This window comes from Stegodyphus dumicola, chromosome 10 (genome assembly GCF_044657685.1).
Source record: "Stegodyphus dumicola isolate Sdum_Otavi_A_Nest chromosome 10, ASM4465768v1".
NCBI lineage: Eukaryota > Metazoa > Arthropoda > Arachnida > Araneae > Eresidae > Stegodyphus > Stegodyphus dumicola.
Genome location: NC_140777.1, coordinates 102,940,995 through 102,963,931, shown reverse-complemented (window position 1 = coordinate 102,963,931; position 22,937 = coordinate 102,940,995). Strand labels below are relative to the sequence as shown.

Here is a 22,937-nt window from a genome sequence, read left to right as displayed (position 1 = left end):
TACCTTATTAAGCATTAATTATATTCAAAACTAACATGATGTGTACATGTCTTAATACTGCATGTTTTAGGACATAAGTTTTAATGATAAAGTATTCCATGTTAAGGGGTTTTTTTTAATTTTTATTTTGGTTAGTCAGAGGAAACTAGCATATTCTTATATTTTTCTTTTTAAAAATTTCTACTTCAGACTTTTATTAATTTAGAATTAAAAGTCAATTTAAAAACATAGTTATAGAAATATGATTCATAAAAAATTTTATTACGTTACATAAAAATATAATGAAACTAATATATAATACATAGCAATTATGATGTAATGCTTAAAAATTATTTTCAGCACAGAACATACCTGTTTTAAATCACCACTGCCAGTAACACTAGAGACATCATCGACATTATGTATATTTGAGTCGGAAACTGAAGACTGAAGTCGCTCAAGAATTTTAAGATCTATAAATTTGGGATTCAGTCCATGAGATGACATTTCAAGTCACTTCAAAATGTTTTTCCCATCTGAATAAAAAAAAAATATGGATTGTATTAATTTTCCTAACCATTGTAAATGATTTCCCTTACTCATATATTCTGTAATACACTCACTTCCAAAAGTTAAGCATGAAGATGTAAAATACAAAAAAATCAACAAATACTGCTTTGAATTGACACAAAATTTGGCAGGAAAGTAGCATATATATTTATGTATAAAACAAAATGAATAATTATATACAGGAATGAAAACAATATTAAATTTTTGTAAGTTATCAGATAATGACATACTGGAGACTTAAACAGAATTATGTATAAAGTGAAAATAAACAGCATAAAATGAAAAAAAAGGACATTAATAGGGTATGTGATCTCCCCTCATTTGTATACAAAGTTTACACCTTGTGACCATGCTTTCAATAAGGTGGTCAACCACAGCAGAATTAAGCAATCGCCATTCTTCTTGTAGAGCACTTCCCAGCTCAATAAGAGTGGCTGGAGGTGGGAAATGTGAAGATACAGCACGGCCGAGAGCCTCCCGGCTAATCTTTGGAATATGGTAACAAGTAGTTTGGCGACATTATGGTAAGGCGATAAAGGTTACTAGCTAGAACTTTAGTGGTGTACATGGATAAAGTCAAGAGTGTGCGCAATGCCATTTTTGTGCAATTCTGGGATGTTTTTTTAAGTGAAAATAGATCAACATGTACATGGATATCGTGAATGTACAATTCTTAAAAACGCGGGAAGCAGCTTGCGATTCTGCACTTTCTCCCAATTTCGCACCTAATCTTCGTCATGTTTAAGCACTTTTTGTTCCATAAAAGTTCTAGTATAAACGTAATTTGGCTAGCAGATTGTTGGAAAAAATGTTGAGGAAAAAAAAAACATGCCTTTACTTCGTGAAAACAAAATGGCGTGCAAAACAAAACTAGCAGGTTGCTGTAGCAGGGTTAGTCGCCAAAAAATCGCCAAGTTACCATAATCCAAAGATTAATCAGCCTCCCAAATATTTTCAATGAGATTAAGGTCGGGTGAATATGCTGGCCACGCCATACGCGCAATCCCTCACTTCAAGGTAGTCATCGATTATGTCAGCTCTATGGGACGTGCATTATTGTCCATTAAAACAAAAGTAGGGCCAACTGCAGCGTACAATCTCACAATGGGTTCTAGGACTTCATCTTGATACCAGACAGCCATCAAAGAACCCTGTTTAAAGATGTGCAGGTCAATGCGGTATCCTAATAAAATCCCTGCCCACACCATAATGTTAAACATGAACATCATGCCTTGGAATGCGTGATGTTTGGGGACTGACTGCGTGTTCATTGTTCACGCCATATCATCTGGCTCCACAACAAATGTGATCAGATGCTTGTCATCTGCTCCACAGCAAATCTTGACTCATCAGTAAACATGACATCGCCCCAACGAGACACATTCCAATTGACATGTTCCCGGCACCACTGTAATCGTGCCCCTCTTGATAGGATGGATAGAGGAACACAAACTCGAGGTAACCACGCATACAGTCCACTCATATGTAATCTTTAGCATACAGTAGCTGCAGATATCGCCTTACCAATGGATGCTGTAACCATAGATGTGACATGTGTGGAGGTCACAATTTCGCTTGGCTACAATAGCAATACATAGATCTTCCGCGGGAGTTGTAACCCTTGGGCAACCGGCTACGGGCCTTCGGATAACTGTCTGTGTGGTTTGGAATTGTTTCCATACACGTGAAATTACAGAATGATGAACCCTGAAGAAAAGAGCAGCATCTGTGATCAACTGTCCTGCTTCAATGCACCCCACGGCATGCCAGCGCTCAGAATCTTCCATTCGTCTTCTGGAAGTCATAGAAACACGTATGTCTTGAAAAGAAATTGTACAAAAGTTTTAAACACCTTCTATCAGCCCTTACAATCAACTTCTGTAACCCTTCATAAAGTTGGCTTCTTATAAGACTGCCTTTTTTGCATATTTCTTGACATGAAAGTGTGATTAGCTGTTACCTAACATATTTGCATACTTCCATCTACCTCTGCAGCGAATTGCATCCATTTCAATTCTGAATGGCTTCTGGAAATTAGCATTTTCCTCTCCGTTCATAACTTTTCAAAGTGAGTATATATCTTTCTCAAATTGTAATCCCTTGCATTAAAAAACAAATAACTGCCCTTCATGTCTTTTAACTTTTGCACATTATGCTATTAATATGCCTATAAATCATTTCCAGATAACTAATTTTTCAATTGATTGACTGTAATGTTTCAGTGTAATTGAATTCTTTCTTTAAATTTTATACACTGTACTAAATCAAAGAAATATTTAAGAATACATAAATTTTTCAAATCCCTTAATTTTTTTAATAAAGCATTAATCTACTTATATCTCAATGAAAGTTTGTTCTTTATATATTTGAAACTTCATCCTTTTCTAATTATTAACTGCATTTTTACGAGTAAAATACTGTTATTATAAAACGACCTTTTAATAACTTTATTACAAATGACCAAATATAAAAATCCAAATGAAGGTTCTTGAAAAATCCTATAAACTGATAAGATTTTGAATACTTGAGGGTATTTATCAGATGAGAGACTTTGATATTATTCAAAACTCGAAAGATCTTCAATCTGTCGTCATTTTTATCTGATTTTGAAGTATAAAAATGTAAAATTTTATATTCTTAACTTTTAAATGCATTTGCCTTCTATATCTGAAAAAAATATGTGTGAAAAATGGGAAAAGACACCTTCATGGAGGACTGTATAAGAGAAACTGGTTCATATGTACAATACATGTGGAAAAAATCAGAAAAACCAAACATGCAGCCAGTCCATTCACCCGAATTTATAACCAGGTCAAATTACCAGTACTTAGCCATTTTAACTATTTGCCACTAGTGAGGCATGCGAGTAATTGAATAAAGATTCTTATATCAGAATTTATATCACTATCTCTATTTTTTCCTACCAAAACAAGTAATACAAATATCATCATTGGATATTACTGATCCTGCTCTAGTTGGGAAAAATTACAGAACAGTTTCACTGAATAATTTGCTTTCAGAATTAGAATTTCAATACTAATGATTTGAATTGTTACATATGGATAAATACTTAAATCATGTGTACACGACACATTAAAATTATTCATATCAAAAGAAAGAAATATCAGATAATATTAAATTATTCCATGGATTTCTGGTTTAAAATCAAATTTTCAAACAAATACTACCTAATTTACTAAAGCACATGCACTACCTATTTTTATGAATTAAATGCACAGAACTACATTTTATTTATAAAAAATCTAATGAAAAATCGAAAAATATACTATTAGATTAGGCAGTTTTTAAAAGTATGCAATGGAATTGGTCATTAATGAAAATTCGATCTCATAAGCTCAGTATAAATCGTAAATGTAACTACGAAATTTTATTCAATATTTTAAATCATTCATAAAATTATTCATTTTAGTATGGAACTAAAAGCATATATAATTCATATCATACTTTTATCTCTTATTAAAATCATAAATACGATTAAAGAAAAGGGCTCAGCGAACAAAGTATTTATCTAGGGAATCTATGTTAATGAAATCAAATTTATTTTGTAAGAGAAATCGGTTTAAATGCAATTAAAACGTTGAACTTTTCAATGATTATTTAAATAAAAACTCTGAAAATTTTAAAGAGGTCCATGTCCTCAAATCAGTCCGTTTGTTTATTAATCTATCCAAATGAAGATTGATGCTGATAACTCTATCAGGACTTAGTCAAGCTATACCCTCAAATTATTATAAGTGACCACTCACTCAAGATACAAAACTGCATGGAATTTCAAAGTAATTTTATAAATTCTTACATATATTAAATAAATAATATATCATGGTAATACTCCGATTAGGCACTTCTAATACTTCAACATCTCCAACAACAATTCTCCCTTGTTATTTGTTTACATTCAAAACAAGACTCTGATACAGAAGTTATTCACTATATGTTGCCAAATAGATCAAAATGTTTCGCGTATAAAAGTGATTTGGCAAGGTTTGATAAATACAAAAGCATTCTTTATATAACTTTTCAGCAAGCAGATGTTAAATGAATATAAATTTTTCTGACAACACTCAATTTTTTTCTTCTTCCATTACTATTGATATTCATTTCCATTTCCGTTCATCAACTAAAAGAATGAAATAATTTCACGCCTAAAAGAAGAGGAACACGTTACTAGGTTACGCAATTTCCCAAAGTTTACGGAAATGAGCGTCTGTCATGTGAGCCGCGGCAGCGCTAGGAGACATGGAGGTTAGGCTATTCTAACTTCCATGCTAGGAGGTTTTGCGCCAAAACTGAATAATGAAGCCAATTGTACGTACATGGTAGCTATGTACGTAGTATTAACGCTGATACTGTGTTAAACATTTTATTTTTTATAGTTACGTCTTTGTCTAAAAAGATGAAAATACTCGTAATTGAGTATTCTATGATTAGATATTTGTATGTGAATTTACTTGATTATGAAGTTCATTTTCGTTATTTTCCAGAGGCTAAAGACCTCATTGAATTGAAACACCGATGATCGTTGAAATGATGATCGCTACATCCAACATTAACGGTCATTTTTGAAAACGATTAATTTTTCCTATTCAAAGGCCTCATTCAATTGAAACACCGATGATCACTCAGATATTGATCGTTACATCCAGCATTAGTGATCACTTTTGAAAACGAGTGTTTTTTCATAGTCAATTGAAACACTTCCCTGCCAGTCAAAATAAGGCCAACTAGATATATCTAGTTGGCTCTGGGTAATGCGCAGCTGGGAAAGATCTTTGTAAACGAAATCGGGAGAATTTTGACTGTTCTGTCTGTACACCTTTTTGTTCTTCCCCTCCGGTAAAATTCTAGTAACATGACTCATTTACTGCTCATCATAAACACCACATTTACTGATCATCATAATGTCGCTAAATCCCGTGTGTGCTATAAAGTATAGAACTGTTCATGTACCGTATACTAGGATTAATACTTTATATCTCTAGCCTACTTTTTTCCTTTAGTAAAGATACTTTAATAGTCACATTAAAATATTCTGGCACTTTCATGAAAAGCAGAATTCAGCAGAATTGCTAGATTTCATTTTAACATCAACAAGAGCTCTTAATGCTATCAAAAACAGCAATATATATGGATACATACAAATAAGTAAGTAATTTTTTCCCATCCGTAGGTTTTTTCCCCATCATATTATAGAAGGATTATTTTAGATTAAATAATCAAAAATATACATAGTGAAAAAAGCCACATTTCATTGCCACCAGTCACATGACACCGCTAACTTCCGTAAATGGTCAGCATCTGTTGTTGCAGTGACCCAAGGTACGTAGAAAGAACCTTCTTTCTACCTACCTTGGGGTAGGAGGATAAGGCTCCTATAAACCAGGCTGAATCATCAGGCATTCGCGCTCCCAAGTGGGAGATTTAACGGCGGCTGAGTGGTTAAGGTGCAACAATTTTTTGTGTTTTTTTTTTTTTTTTTTTTTTTTTTTTTTTTTTGTGTAAAATGGGCGGATGTACAGCTATTAATTGTTCAAATCATTCACGGAAAGGTCATACATTGGTAAAATTTCCTAAAAATGAAGAAAGAAGAAAAATATGGGTAAATAATTGCCGAAGAGACAATTGGAAACCTGGTCCAGGCGCTGAACTTTGCTTAGTAAGTATAATGTTAATTACGCCTTCATTTAGAGTTTATATCTTCTCTGATGTTTATAATGTGCAAGTAAAGTGAAATTCTTGTGTACAATAACCTGAGTATCTGCTAATTTCTGTAATAATAGCTATAATTAAATTAGTCTAGGGTTAATGTACCCGTCGTCAAACATCGCCAATGTAGATGTTTTGAATATGGAAAAGAAATTTCTCTTCTAATATAAAGCGCGGATTTTGTTTTCCTGTGCTAATTGTGGAATTTATACTAATGTAACATGAAAATCATTAGCATATTGAAATTTATTAAAAAATAAATAATAATTTGGAAAGTCAAGATAAAATCTGAATGTTTGCTAAAGATATATGTAACATTATACTATAGTTGCAATATCGTTGGAATGATATATAATTTTTTCTTTATTTTATAATCACTATTGTTAAAAAGTTAGATGAGTTGTTTATGCACGGTGCCCACTACTGTTTCTTGGTTAAAATAACTTCCAGAATTTTGACATTGACATCTGAAGTCAATAGAATAAATTGAATAGTGTGAGACAAAATATATATAATCTGACTTCAATAATTGCAAGGATTGTGCAAGTTTATTTATAATCACAGTATTATACAATTTGGCAATGGAGTAAAGATTTAGAAATGAATGCAGAACATTCAAATTAGTATTTTCTTGTTTCTAATTATAGAAATATAGTCTATTTTCCAGTATAAAAGTTTTACTTAAAAGTATGGGAAAGCAGATTTGTTTCATGCATGATCTTTATAATACTGGTATGAAATGAATGAATTTTAATCTGTAAACAATTTTTTGTTAATATTGAAATGCGTTTCTTTGGGTACATTTTTAGGCACTTGTGGATCATGTCAGACAACATGCAATAGAAAAAAGATGTCCGTGTGCATAAATTTTCCCATTGTGTTACTTCATTTTATCTAAATTTCAAGGATAATTCTTTTCATTTTTATATGGCATGTTATCAGTATAAAGGCTAGTGAAAATAAATTGGTATGTGTATCTGTTTTTGAAGTGTAATGCTTAAATAAAAAGATGGTGTGTGTTTCTTCATTTAAACAAAATTTCAAGGATAGTATTTTTCAGTGTTGTACGGTTTGTTATTTCTCAATGTAAAGTGTAACAAGGGGAAAAAAAACTGGTATGGTATATCTGTTTTTTAAGCATGATAATTTTATTTATTTCTTTAGTGATGCATATATATAGAGAGAAGGTGTTTGGTCCAACTGAAGTTATAATAAATCTAATTTTACTAGATCTCTCCCTCCCCTCAGGTGTAGAAAATTTTCAAGTGCAGAAAGTTTATTTGCAGAATTAATTCATTTCTGATAAACTTATTATCATTAATTTTTTATATAACATGTTATTAAGTTACACATTTGACTACTGTGTAATAAAATTGTATTTAGGGCAAAAAATTAACTATAATTTTGCATCTGGTGACTAATATCATATGCTTCTAAGAATATTACTTTAACTTTTTCCATAATTTTTGTATTTCAGGAACATGAAACTGTTATTTTGATATACTTAAATAATAAAAGTGTGTATCTGAATCAATTAATGGATACAAATATTTTACAGTTATTTTTAGAAGATATTTGCCATATCGCTTCTAATAATTCATAAAGTATGTTAAAATATAGGTAAATAATTTGGTGCAGAATTCAAATTTAGGGTTTAAAATATAGTGAATCATAAGACTAAATGATTTTTATTGTCATGATTTGCCTGGGCTTAAGAATGTACTTTTCGCCCGGTGGAAATTGTCATCAAAGTGTCCTGAACAGGCTTTTTGTTGATAATAACTTCCAGGCTTATCAGTACCTCCTTTTGAGTGGAGGGTATGCAAATATAGTACCCAATTTAAATTACATTGTGATTGTAATAATATTGTGGTATGAAATAAGTGATTATAATTACAATTTAGGTAATTGCATTGTAATTATATTACATTGTATCTGTGAACTCTTAATTTCATTACTTTATGCAATTATGTTGTAAGTGCATAATCTAATTGCAATAATATAATCTATTCGCAATTACAAAATAATTATAAATGCAGTTACATCTTAAATAGAGGCCATTTTAATACTTTTAAATTTTCGCAAGATAACTTCCCATTAAGGTTCATTTGGAGGAAACTATGCAAATATTAAAAAAGAAGTTATGCTAAATTTACATATTTTGTACAGTACTTTCTTGTTATAATGCTGTTAAATATATCTTCAATACTTTTGTAAATTTAACGACATTCTTTGCAATCACTGTGGTGCTTTAAAAAGAAGTTTCTTAGTTATGCTTTCTAATAAGAATTGGTTTAAAATTAAGTATTATGTATAATAACTAGCAGTTAAAAAAACTTGACTGCATGAAAATGCTGTTGCTGTGTAAAATAAAAAATAAGCTTTCTTTTATGCTTTGAAATGAATTACATGTGGTTAAGTCGTCCTTTTACAATTTAAGAATGTGGTTAACACACATTCTTAAATTGGACAGGTTTTATCTAAATTATTAGTATAAAATATATAAACTATGAATTATTTTGTAACATAACTCAAATTACAAAATTCATTCTATATACGTTGAAAGTTATTATCTTTTATGGAATAACTGTTTTTTTAATTTAGGTAAAAACTGGATTTTTAGAAGTATTACAAATACAAAGGTGATCTGATTGAAGAGGAAGGACTTTTTATTACGGTTTCTAGTTCGTATTTATATTACATTTGATGAAAAGCATCCAAAACACAGAATGCTGTACTTTCTTCTTCCATATTATGTTATGAAATATTTCACACATTTAAAAGAAAGTGTTTCTTCAGAATCTTGCACAATTATTTCCATGTACCTCAGACTTAAATGACAACATATTCTTAAGTTATTTTTTTAGTATGAATTTACAGTGTTTTTATGGAAATTTTTGTTAAAATGTCATTAAGATAAATTTATTTGCACACTCTACGCTTTAACTATTTCCCCATTTGACACTATTGAAAGTTTTTATTCATATCTTATTTATTATAGTCTGCTAACGAAACTGAAACATCTAAAGAATAAGTTATTTTGAATATGTTTACAAAATATACGCGAAATTTTTATTTAAGTGAAAACGTCTATATACTATTCGAGAATTAATAAATTATCCAAAAAGTTTATATGCGCTGAATACCGCGCGTCTATAAAATAAATCTTTAAAAAAACAGCAGACATTCAGCCAGCGTGTGCGATAAACGCGCCAAAATTGGCAGCGCGTTCACTCCCTCGCCAAGAGAGAAACGTTGGTGATTCAGCCTGGTTTAGAGGAGCCTTAGGGTAGGACCTTGGCAGTGACCAAAAAGGTTAGAATATAAGGAGGGAGGGTTCGCAGTTTCCTGCCCTATCGGGCAATGAAACTTCACCGAACAAGCGGCGTCCATGTTTGTTACTTCAAAACGAAACGTACGTGTTTTCAAGCTGTTCCGTGCATGTATTTTGCACTAAAAATATGTAAAATTTATAATGAAATACTTTGATATTGCTAGTTTTTTGTTTTAAAGTTATAAAGATGATATCCGTAATTTAATACGTACAGAAAATCATTAAGAAATAGTTCGAAATCTAAATGCATGTGCATAACATTAAAGCCTTTAGAAATAATGTTTCTGCATATTTCAAGAATTTGTTTAGGTTTTATTAGCAACCTGTTGGGTGTACTTTCCAATTTTTCCTTTAAGAAGTCATATTTCTGATTTATTCCCAATATTGTAATTTATTAAAGAATCATTTAAAATAATTTTAACCTGAAATTAATAGCAGATAATTTTCTAAAAAAAATAGTCACAAGTTGCATTTTTTTTAAATGAAAGTTTAAATAGATTCTTTTCACAACCAACAACCTTATAACAACAAGAAAATAAATATTAATAAAATAAAACAGATTTATGTGAATTCAGTGATTTCAGTTTATGCGCGTTTCATATTTATGAATCTCAAAGAAATTGCCTTGAATTAAGCTGAATTACAAAAATATACCTATACCTATATTTTTGGATACATCTTTCCCACATGTTCAGTTGTGTAAATATTTTACTTACTTTTATCGCTATACTTCCCACAAATTTGTAAATTTATGCAAAAAACATTTTTTTAACAACAGAAAAGTTAGTTTATCTTGATCAAATGCACAAATTATATTCCTAACAGTTCACAAAACTTAAAAATTAATAATAATTAATACATAAAGAAAAGCATTACTTTGTTTAACACCTTTACAATTCATAAAAATAGTAACAATTGGTGTCTTACTTTTCATAAAAATTATCAAACGAATTACCTAAAACGTTCAAATTACACAGTTTAAATTTTAGCATACATCATTGTATGTTAAGGAACAAAGATGCCAGCTATAAACAGAAACATTAAAATGTATTTAACATATTTTGATTACTATTAAGTCCTTTTTTTCACATCTGGAAAGAAAACAACATGACATTGTGATATTTTTTACCTAACTTATCAAATTAGATAAAAAAAAAAGAAAATCAATACTTACGCGGGAAAAGTAATCTCAGGAATCTTTTTCGAAAATCTGTTTTTGCATTCATATACAACACAAGCTGACATGCTTCAAAAAGAAAAGAAGAAAAAATATTGTAATTACGGACTTCCTTGCACAAGTCACAGCGATAACAGTAACATGGCCGCCAAGCTTCACCTTTTGAGTTGAACCTTCCCTCCTTATAATCTAACCTCCTTGATTCTAACCACTTTGGCAGTGACCAACGAGGTTTGCAGATATATGCGACGACAAACGCTGAGAGTTTACGGAAGTTAGCGGGTCTCACGTGACCTATGGCAACACTAAGAGGTTACCGTAATTTGCGCCAAAATTGAAAAATGAAGCCAAATGTAATTTTTGGAAGTAAGCAATACAGGTTTTCGCCATTTTTCTTGCACGTGCTGCTGTGGTAGTGAGGTACGTAGTATTAGCGCTGATATTTTGAGTTTTAATTATTTTATTTTAGTTATGTGTTTGTCTAAGCAATCTGAAAAGATGAGAGTCCTGGCAGTTTTCGGATAATCGGGGATTCTATGATTAAATATTTTCAAGAATTTACTTGATTACGAAGTTGATTTTCGTTGCTTTCCAGGAGCTAGGATTGAAAGGTTGACACGTGAGATTGCCTTTATGAACAACCATTTTCATTTAGTTTTGGTCCACGTTGGTACCAATAATTCAAATGACGATTTAGATGAAATTCATCGTAAATATGGTTGTCTATATAAGGGAATTGAACGATTAAACCCGAAGGTCATTCTGTTTTCAGGTGTTCTCCCACGATGCCCGGATTTATATCGAGATTGTAACACGTATCACCTACAAGAACTTAATAGGAAGATACTAAACATAAATTCAAGACTTCTCTCAACATACGAAGGTAAAGATGGGTTTTTCTTTTGCAGCTCTTTTGATTATTCTTAGAGTACTTGTTTATCCAGAGACGGTTTACACCTAAATCGGAGAGGTAATCAGCAGCTGGGCAAAATTTTAGTAAAAGATATCAAAAGAAGTTTGACTGTTGTAGAGGTAAGTGCACCATTTTGTTCTACATCCCTTAGCAGTTTCCCAGCATTAACCAGTATTCCTTCTGTTCTGAGTACTCATTTGGGTAGTAATCTTGGTGCTTCTGTTTCCAAACCACTCTTTTCAGATGTTGTGAAACGTTCTTTAGTTTCCAGTGTTCGGGTTTGTAATTCTAGAGATTTCTTGTGTCATATTTCTTCTTCTAAACAGCTTTATTCAGATGTTTTCAAGCATGATTGTTTTACTAGCTCTGTTTTGAATACTAATCCCAGTATTTCGAGTTTATCAGATTTTCCACTTCTTGAATATTCACTTGGCACTAGTGTAAATTTTTTGGATCCACCTCGTAAGCCACTTTATTCAGATGTTTTAAAACATGGATTTTCTAGTACGATTTTGGATAGCAGTTCCAGTGTTTTGGATGTATTGGATTTTCCAGCTCTCGAATGTACTGTCCACACTACATCAGGTGTTTTAAATTCTACTGGATCTCAACTTCCTGATACTGCAGCTATTTCTGAACTTCCTGGAAATTTAATTTTCAACCTGCAGGCTCTTCGGATTCCAATTCATCATCATCTCATCTTGGTATCAGTTTCAATTCTTGTACTTCCATGTCGAATTTTCCAATTTTTAAGGGTTCATTTGTTTGCTCTGATTCAGATTTGCAGAATGCTACTACATCTGTATCTAAATTTTCTTTTATGTCGTTAGTCACTTCTCAGCCTACTGGCTTTTGCGGCTCTGTTTCATCTCGCTTGTCACCAATTCCAATACTTGCCCATCAGTTGTTGGTTCTTGTGCAAATTTTAATTCTTACCATCCATATTTTCATTTTAACAAGTTTTCTATTCTTAAAAATTATTCAGAATGTTCTAACATTAAGTTTGGGGGTGCAAATGATTCCAATCAGGGTGAAAGTATTGTACAGAAATCTGAAAATGGGTATGTTGAAGAAAACTGCAAAGTTATTACCTCTGTTAACCCAAATATAAAGACTATAATTTGTCCATGTTGTAAGAAAGATTTCTCTTGTAAAGAAACTTTATCAAGACACAAACGTAACTGTAAAATTTTAAATAAGGATAATTTATGTACTACCGTAAAAAATGATGAAATAGAAAATAAATATCCAAGAACGTGCGAGGTATGCATGAAGTCATATGCTTCAAGACAGTCATTTTTTAATCATAAAAATAGGTGTAAATCTGTGTCTTCTGAAAGTGATTCAAAATCATATATTTGTGACAACTGTGAGATAGACTGTAAAACCCGCAGTAACCTTTTTCATCATAAGAAGTTTTGCTCTTCTAAAAATAATTTAAATATTCGTAAACCGTGTATTTTTCCTGATTGCAAGGCATCCTTGCGGTTTATTAGTGATCATAATAAACGTTTGGCTGAATTTCACAATTGTGAGATGGATGTGAAGGAGCTTACATTTTCATCAATGGTAAAGTTTCAGCTGTGGTTAGAATGTCATTCTAAGGAAATATTCAGTTCTTTTAAGAAGTGTTCTAGGAGTAAACATAAAGTTAATAAAGCATACCATTGTTATTGTTGTCACTTCAATGTAACACAAAAAAAAAAAAAAAAAAAAAAAACCAATGCCAATTTCAAGTAGAAAAAATCTTAAAGGTTCTTTACCATTAAGCTTCAGATGTCCATCCAGAATTTTAGTTTCTGAGGAACAAGATCTTGTGACAGCTATTTTTTATTCAGGTCACAATCATGAGCTGTCGTTTGAAAATACCAAATTTCAACAGCTTAGTCAGATTTGTCGTGATCAAATCAAAACTTATGGTCAGTTAGGTTTTCCACCGATCAAATTCAGGAATTTATCCGAGATGGAAGTGGATCACGTGATAATAGCTTAAGTATTAAAGATAATTTTGTAACACGTAGGACTATAAATTACTATAAAGCGTGTAATGATTTCTTCTCTTAGTGATGATTCACTTTCTGTTGCTGCCATGGTTGAGAAACTTAGGCAGGAATTGTATGACCCTATTCTTATTTACAAACCTCAAGGAAAACCAACATTGTATGGTCCGAAAGGCCTTGACACAGTCTTTCGCAAATAAGTCTTTTGCACTAGGATTGCAGACAAAGGAGCAAAAAGAAATGATGATTAAAGGTTGTAGCAGGATTTTATGTATAGATTCTACTCACAAAACAAATCAGTATGATTTTTATTTGCTAAATTTAATTGTCCCAGATGAATTTGGTAGTGGTTACCCCGTAGCACATTTTATTTCAAATCAGTTGGATCAGGATACGATGTACAATTTATTTCTTAGTATCAAATGTGTAATACCCGAGCTTAATATTAATTGTTTAATGACAGATGATGATAAAACTACACATCCTGCATTTGAAAAAGCATTTGGTCCAGGTATTAAACATACACTATGTAAATGGCATGTACATCGTGCATGGCAACGTAGTTTATTTCGAATGGTTTCAAGTCAAAAACTTAAGGATAAAATTTATTTTAATTTAGTTATATTGCTTGAAGAAACTAGTTCTTCTTTATTTATTTCTATGATGGATAATTTCCTTCAAAAGTTTCGAGCTGTTGCACCATCGTTTGTAAATTATTTTGAGGAGTATTATTATTGCCGAGCAAGGCTGTGGTCAATGGCATACAGAAACTTCCCTCATGCATTCACAGATACTAACATGTATTGCAAGTCATTTCACAATAAATTGAAAACTGTGTACTTAAAACGTAAATTTAACAGACGCCTCGATAATTTAATTAATGTGCTTTTAAAAATTGAAGAAGATATTTACATGGCTTATAAGTATAAAGTTGAAATTAACTGTAAAGAGAGCATCTACCCACCAACTTATAATAAACGACGTGAATCTGAAATGAAAATACCTGATAGTGATGTAACAAAAACACATCCTTGTTTGTGGTCTATAAAATCACAGACACGTAAAAATATTCAATATACAGTTAAGCGGTTGCATGAACTATGTTCAGAAACAGATCATTGTTATTCAAAGTGTATTAACCTCTCCTGTCTAAATCTGTGTCATCATTTATATAAGTGTAATTGTCCAGACTTCAGCACACTATGTAAACACGTACATAAAATACATTCATGCAGGCAATTAAGTCCTTCTGTAATTGCAACAGATATCCTTAATGCAGAAAACTCCTCCCCTCTAGAATTGATTAAAAAATCTAATGCTATTTCAGATACTGTTGTGTGTAACACTGAACCTAAAATTAACACTTGTAAGACTTTAATGTCTTAATTATTAGTTATGTTGCCGCATCCGACAATCCAAAAGATATTAATACCTAGTATAACAAAGAATTTAAAAGATATAGTTTCTAATTGTAAAGGTGCAATAAAATCAAACCATTTGAAAGATTTTTCTGATAAAATGCCATTTACTCAGGTTGCTCCAAATTTAAAATTATCACGTCAAACTCTGTTTCGTACAACATCTATGAAAGGTATAAAATGTAAAATTCTAGATTATCCCGATACTTATAATAAAAAAAAAAATGTCAAGGAAGGTTTGTTAGGGTTATCAAATAATATTAATGTGAATGATCATAAATCATCACAGGATACCACAATTAAGGTTAAGGGTAGCAATTTACTTAAATATAATTCTTTTACCCCTGAGCTTAATGTATCCGATATTTCAAAATGTGTTCTTCGAGCTGGGGAAACACTTCTAACATTTCTCGATATAAAATCTCTTGATCCTTATATTTCAAATGAAGAAATTTTAGCCCTGAAGGCTGTAAATAATAATTTTCAGCTTGGCTGGCTTAGTGACAATATTATTGATGCTTTTTTTTTTTTTTTTTTTTTTTACACCATTCTTAATACTTCTTCCATAGCTGCCAAATGTTACCATACACCATTTTTTCAGTCAGGTAATAAAACTCAAAATGTATGAAAAAAAGCTGATTTTGCATCTGTTGATTTCTTTTTTATTCCAGCTCTTATGAATAATAATCATTGGGTTTTACTTGTTGCAAAGATTAAAGATAGAATGTTTCAGTTTTATGATCCACTTGGTTTTAATGCCATTCAAAATTCTGTGTATTCATTTATGGCAAAGTATCCTTAATAATGTTTTAGATATGTGTGATAATTGGTATTGTTCGTTTCCCAATCACGCTATTCAGAATGATGGCATGAGTTGTGGAGTATTCATTTGTTATTATGCCTATCAGATTAGCAAAAATTTAGATGTTAAACAGGCTTTCAATTCATATGAATTTAGTAAGTTTATTTTTAGGTGGAGAGATTGTGAAAATATAGATGTTAAATATATAATTCATTTGTTTTAAATATTATTTAATTTTTGTTTTCTGACCTATTGATATAGCATTAAACTCACGTAGGTAGTATTTTATCTTGTGTTTCCTGTGCCCTAAGCTTTTTTTATATATTTTACTGTCCTAACTTGTAAATTCAAAGACTGCATTTAGTATGAATTTTCTTTCTTCTTGCTTTAAACCTTGAATTGAATGTTTGTAAAATTTAATTCCGAAATGTATTTCCCGTATTAAATTGGTCTTGTTATTTTTAGTAACACTTGATGGTACTTAACTTCAAGATTGGCTGTTTAAAGCCTTGTAACATAGTTTTTATATAGGCCTTAAATTATCATTTTTCTTTCAACTAGCTGACATAATTTTCTTTGAATGTTCAGAATTGACGTTACCAAAAGAGCAGCTATGTAAAAATGTTAGTTTAGGGGAACCAGCATGGTAACAAGCTTGCACAGTACCTCTTGGGTGGCATGGAAACCTGTGTATTTTTATATTGTCTCAATGGATTTGAAAAAAAGAATTTTTAAGTATTCTTTATAGTTAATGCTTAAGTTAGATTTTCACAATGTGTTACGTGTTAAAATACTGTTTTTATGCTTTTCTAGTACTATAACCTTTTGACAGTGACAGGAGGATAAAAGCACCAAAGGTAAACCCACTGTGGTTATTGCCTATGCAACAAAAGTAAATTCTTCTAGCTATTGCCTATGATCTAAAGTGATACTTCGGTTCCTTTGCAAAGTAGTATAAATACAAAATAAAGATCCAATTGTAATTCAAAAAGTAAAAACTCAAAATATATGAAATACTAATTAAGAAAGTTAGAAAATGGTTCCTTTGCAAAGTAGTATAAACACAAAGTAAAGATCCAATTGTAATTCAAAAAGTAAAAACTCAAAATATATGAAATACTAATTAAGAAAGTTAGAAAATGGTGAAAGCTTAACTTGATTCAAAGTTAAAAGTTTATATGTATGTAGAATAAAGTTTAAGCTATCTCAAAACATATTAGAAAAAATACTACAAAAAAATGTTAAAAAACAAAAACTACTACTAAGCAGCGGTTAATGGGAAAATGCAAGGCGACGCTGCTTAGCTGTAGTTTTTTTGGGGGGTAGTATTTTTTCTAATGTGTTTTGAGATAGCTTAAACTTTATTCTACATATTAACTTTTAAGTTTAAATCAAGTTAAGCTTTCTAATTTTCTTAACTATTATTTCATATATTTTATGTTTTTACTTTTTGAATTACAATTGAATCTTTACTTTGTGTTTATACTACTTAGCAAAGGAACCAAAGTATCACTTTAGCTCATAGGCAATAGCTAGAAGAATTTACTTTTTAAATTTTATTTACATAAATATATTTAATGTACATGTAAAATTTCTTTTTCATACATTCTTAATGTTAAATTTTCATTTTTGTCTTATGAGAATATGTTTTTGTACACTTGTTTTTACAAAGTTTGCATTGTTTTTAAATAATCAAAGGCAGAAGTGTCATGAAGCAATTTTTTCAGGTAAGAAAATAAAACTTGCTCTTATAAGAATTATATATTCCGATTTAAAGATTGCATTTCAAGTTTGATAGCATGACCAGTTTCTGTTTTTTTATGAGCAATTTGAATAATTTTACTAAACAGCTTTTTAAATCTTGATTCTTACTGGAGAAAAAGACAAAACTCTTTCGCATCTATTAATTATAAAAGTCAACTAATTTCTGGTCAGGACAATAATTACTTGGTTTGTTGATTGCACTTCGCTTTTAATTCCATTTTAAATATGTTAATGAGTAAATTCATTCCTTTTAATAGAATTCTAACTATTTTTATTTTTCAAAGAAGAAAATGTATTCAATAATCCCCCTGAGAAAATTCGTAATATCTCAATTTAATTTTTATTATTACTAATATTGGGAGAGACAACGGTGGTCCTAAACTGACTGAGTAGTCTTAATTGTTCACTTGTCAGATATACTTTCTTTACTCATTAGCAGATGTTATTTCGTTGACGTTTTTAAATTAAGACAAGTTGTTAATCAAATCTATTATTTCTAGTTATATATCAGAAGTGCATATACTAGTTTCAAATTTTCTTCTCTCTCTCTTTTTTTTTTTTTTTTTAATGAACCATTAAAACCCAGCAAGTAATCGAATATATGTTTATCAGTAGCTATCTATAGAGTGAAACTGTAACTGCCAGCAGTGTGAAGCTAAAACACAACTTTTAAATGTTTTAATTTTAATAAAATACAATAAGATATTCATATTTGCATAGAGTTGGAGATTATCATTAAGATAAAAAATTTGGCAATTAGGGCATTAATGTTTTAGAGCTTAGGATAAAAATGCAGATTTGAAATAGTTAATTTTCATGGTGTTCCAAATGGAGGAAATGTAGACTGTATTTATAAAATTACCTTTTAATACATTTTTGAATTGCCACAAGAAGGCATGCAGCTTCTCTTAAAAGATCACAAGATAAACTATTTCGTATTTCAAAATTTCACAAAGGACATTATATGACCTCTAATGCAAAAGGATATTGTCTGATTTTGACTTAGCAAGAAAGGAAGGTAAGAAAACAGTTATAAAGCAATTCAAGAAAGGGCCAGCTTACCAAAAATTTTAGTTCAAGGAATTCGACTTTCAAAAAAGATGACTCTTAGTTTGTAATAAGTACTGTTTTCACAATAAAAACTTCTTAATATTCAGTTAATTGATTAAAAAAAAAAAAGCATACGACTGCTGTCACAAACATCCTGAGGGTAGTTGACCCTATCAGTTTCACCTGTGGCTAAGTGAATAAAACAGCTCTAAACTTTTATCACTTAACAAAGGTTTGAATGCTGGCAAAGAGGCTAGTTTCACACTGCTTTTATAGCTTTTCTCATACTGTGTATGTAAATATGAGCCAGTCTTTATAAAGTCCTCCATGCTGTGACGAATTCAGAAGGCAAGAGGTAGTGTAAATAAATTTATTGGAGTTCTTTCTAGGCTATATGCAAAAATAAATAAACTCACTGTAGGGTGAGGGGGAACTATAACAACCAGACATTGTGAATAAAGTTTCCATTTAGCACTGATTCTAGATAAAAGCTCTTGTTTCAAAATAATTCAAGACGAGGCTGTTTAGAATTAATCGTCTCTCCTAGTCAGTGGTTCCCGGACTGAGTTGGATGCTGTCTGGTAAGGTAACACGAGCCTGGCTACCTCACTGTAAACTCTTGATATTAATGTCACTCTGCGCAGAGCGAAATAAAATTTGCGCATGGCCAAGCTGGAAAAACCAAGAGAAGGTTTCTCTCTTCACTTACTGTAACTCACTCTCACTCCTTCTCTAAAACTGCGTTCCATGATTTTGTTCAAGTTGTCCTGGGCATGTTGAAAAAATATTGAGGATCCTCATTTGTTCGTAATTTTAAGAGTGCCTCTTGACTGGCAAGAGAACCTTGATTAAAAACCGGATATAATGAAGACAGCCTGGGGACTCAAACCAGGTGGTCTGAGACAACGCACCTATAAACTGATGAAAGGGAACAGAACAATGTCTCCCTTCAGACAACTATAAGAGGAACAAAAACTTGAGTTTGTTTTGTGGCTGCTGGTCACTTTCTTTCTGAGAATTCGTTAAGAAATGCTCTGTCCGTGGGAACTTTCAAAGCCGCCATTCTTTTTCTCAGAATGTTGTGGTGATCGATACAATAGCTTAAGCCGTTGCCCTGTTCTGTTAATCAATTAAACATTAACTTTTGCAAAGTTCGAACATAGGTAGAATTTTTTTTTTAACAGATCAGTGCATATTTTGCTGATTGGAGATTTTTCTCTCTGGGAGCTATAGAAAAAGTTATTTTTTTAATCAAAATCCTCAATGTCTTGGAGTCAGTCTTCATCTTATTTTGAAAAATTCCGTAAGTGGAAGAATGTATATTGGATCAGTTTTTAAGCTAATAAATCAGTTCATATATACATAGGGTATGAAGAAATATGCTCTGTGTAAGTAAACTGAAAGCATTTTCCAAAATAACTTTAAAATAAGAATCGCAAAAAAACGCTTCTTGAAGTGTTACATAGCAATATGTAATAAAGAAGAAATATTAAGAATTATTTCCTTCAAGATTGAGCCAACTTGAATAAAATGTAAAATTATTTACTTCCAGGCATTCTTCCTTTCAAAGTAAATCTGAGCATGTAACTTAAGTGAAGATTGAAATATCAAAAAATTCATTACATCAATGAAATAAAATTTGTATATTCAGTAAGCATCAGGGATGCAATTTTTAAGCTTTCTCTTTTATGTAGGCAACAAAAAAAAAAAAAAAAAAAAAAAAACTAACCCTAACTAAAGGAATATGTGAAAATAATTAAATTTCAATGAAATGGTAAAAATTGGTTTATCTGCAGTAATTAAGTTTGTATGATTTTATTGCTATTTTATTTGCACATTTGCTAAAAATTTGTATATTCAGTAAGCGTCAGGGATGCAATTTTTAAGATTTCTCTTTTATCTATCCCTAACTAAAGGAATATGTGAAAATGATAATAAAATTTCAATGAAATGGTAAAAATCAGTTTAACTGCAGTAATTAAGTTTGTATGATTTTATTGCTATTTCATTAGCACATTTACTACTATAATAATACATATTTTGACTCTCGTATATATTGCACAGTAAGAGATGGACTATGAAATGCTTGGGATATGCAAATTCTTGATAAATAAAATTTCCGGATAATAATATATAAAATGCAATTGGCAGAAAAGTCCTGTTAATGGAGAAAGAAATTTCAGGTCTAATACTATAAAAACTGTCTTCTTATATGTTATCAGCTTCTAATCAAAAGCCTACAATCAATTATGTAACGTTTAAAAAAACTTCACACACAAATTTGTATGTATTTGGCTTTTGGCATATAAAATTAAAATATCTTCTTATTAAATGTCATCATGAAAATTAAAGGAGATGTTGCCAAATTTGCACCATTCATTCCAGTGGGAGCTTAAAGAAAATGGCCAATTTTTATTTAATATCATGATTCAAGTTAAGGATATAGCATATCAAAAACTTAAATTTTGTATGATAATTTTGCACTTTGTATCACCATTGTTCATTCATTTTTTCCTAGTTTAATATCATAAATTATAATTAATCCGATGCTAAAGTCTTTCATTAAATTTTGCTTGTTTTCACCTTTTTCAAAACTTAATTATTTTGTTTTTTATATGTTGAAGAATCTTCCATTTTTGCAGTCAAGTTCTGGCAAAGATTTTCAGTCAGTAGATGGATAATTAATCAGAATAGCTACAATATTAATTTCCTGTCGCACTAAAAGATGTTTAGTTAGAAATTGTTACCGATAGCCTATTCAACTTGAGGACCAATTTAATGAAAAATCTGTTAGTAAAACAGGTGAAAACAATTTCTGATAGAACACCTGTGTTGAAGTGCACTTCCAAATTTCCACTCTATGCAGTGACCTTGGTCCTGTTTGCTCACCACAAGAAATCTATGTTCCCCTCTAGTAGTAACAAAGGACTTCTAATGGGAACTGAACTGTGTAACTTCCCACAACTGGTGAGAAGAATCAGAGCCAATAATAAGGACTATTACAGTTACTGTTAGCCTTGGGTGAGGCCTATTCTCTGGAGGAATTCTTAGAACAGTATGATGTATATAGCAGTGGGGAAGAGGGAATGTAAGAAAGGTGTGTAAATGTAAATCTGTTCATAATTTAGAAGTTATCAGCAGGGTTTCTGGAGGCCTGTCCCTGCTTTATATGTCACTTAAATTTTCTGAAATTAAAAATTTTCCAGTTAGTTGATAGTCCAGCTTTTACTGTATTTTAACATTTAAATCCATTGTTGCACCCGCAATTATCACAATGGCATTTGTCCAGTGGTCTTTTATCCGGGAACCCATTTTAACTTGTTCTGGAATTTTCAAATATATTTTAGGAAATGACTGAAAAGAATTAAGCATAATTTCCTGCTTTTTATATGAAAACCAGATTTCTATTTTTCGGTAACTTACTGGGAATTTCTTCTTGTATGACTGGTTTCATAAAGGCTGGTTACATACAAAATATACAGATGATTGATGAATTAGATATTAATGAAGTTTTTAATTTGGTTTCATAAAGGCTGATTACATACAAAATATACAGATGATTGATGAATTAGATATTGAAGTTTTTAATGTAACAGGATATTTAATCTTGATTGTGCTGTTATTAAGGATCTAAATTTTGTGTAACATTAAAAGTGAAATTATAAATTTAAGTTTTATTGTCTTTATGTAACATATATTTTTATGCTTTAAAACACTTTTTTGTTGAAATAATTTTTTTAGTTGCATGGTAGCTGAATGATCTCTTATATGGATGGATGCCATGCCAGTATAAGAAGAGATTAAGTCCCAATGGCAATTGTTTTTGTGATTGACTGTGCAATATATTTGTAAAGTTTTCAGAAAATAATTGCTTTTAGGACATATAAAAATATGTTCCCCATATAGAATTTAAAGAACATCTGGTAAAGTTATATTTGAATTCTTGTTAATTGTTAAGAAAGCAGATGGTATATTTCACAGAAGATGGATGATATGTTTCACTTGTTTTTATTCCAGATTTCTGTTATTTTCAAATATTGCAACTAAATATTCCTCAGATTTAAGAAATGTGGCCAGCACATCTCTAACCATTTTGAGATGTGGAATTGACAGAATAGTAACGAGCTTTAAGTGAACTATCAGCATCTAGTTGATCATTTATAAATGAAATCTAATTAATTTGTTAATTTTATGGCTCAGTCTTGA

The 22,937-nt window shown here is 30.8% G+C and overlaps 1 protein-coding gene across 2 annotated transcripts in view; it reads right to left on the bottom strand.

Moving 5' to 3' along the window:
• The window catches only part of sky (GTPase-activating protein skywalker), an 80,336-nt gene extending 75,624 nt beyond the window's left edge, over window positions 1-4,712 (bottom strand). The window contains exons 1-2 of one of the 2 annotated variants that reach the window (XM_085825344.1): window positions 4,367-4,712; window positions 352-515 (exon numbers count right to left, since the gene is read on the bottom strand). In XM_085825344.1, the coding sequence (XP_085681470.1) occupies window positions 352-486 (135 nt within the window). In that variant the 5' untranslated portion in view covers window positions 487-515; window positions 4,367-4,712. The remainder of the gene's footprint in view (window positions 1-351; window positions 516-4,366) is intronic. The other variant, XM_035374439.2, reaches the window with a different exon arrangement.
• Between the last annotated feature and the right edge of the window lie 18,225 nt (window positions 4,713-22,937).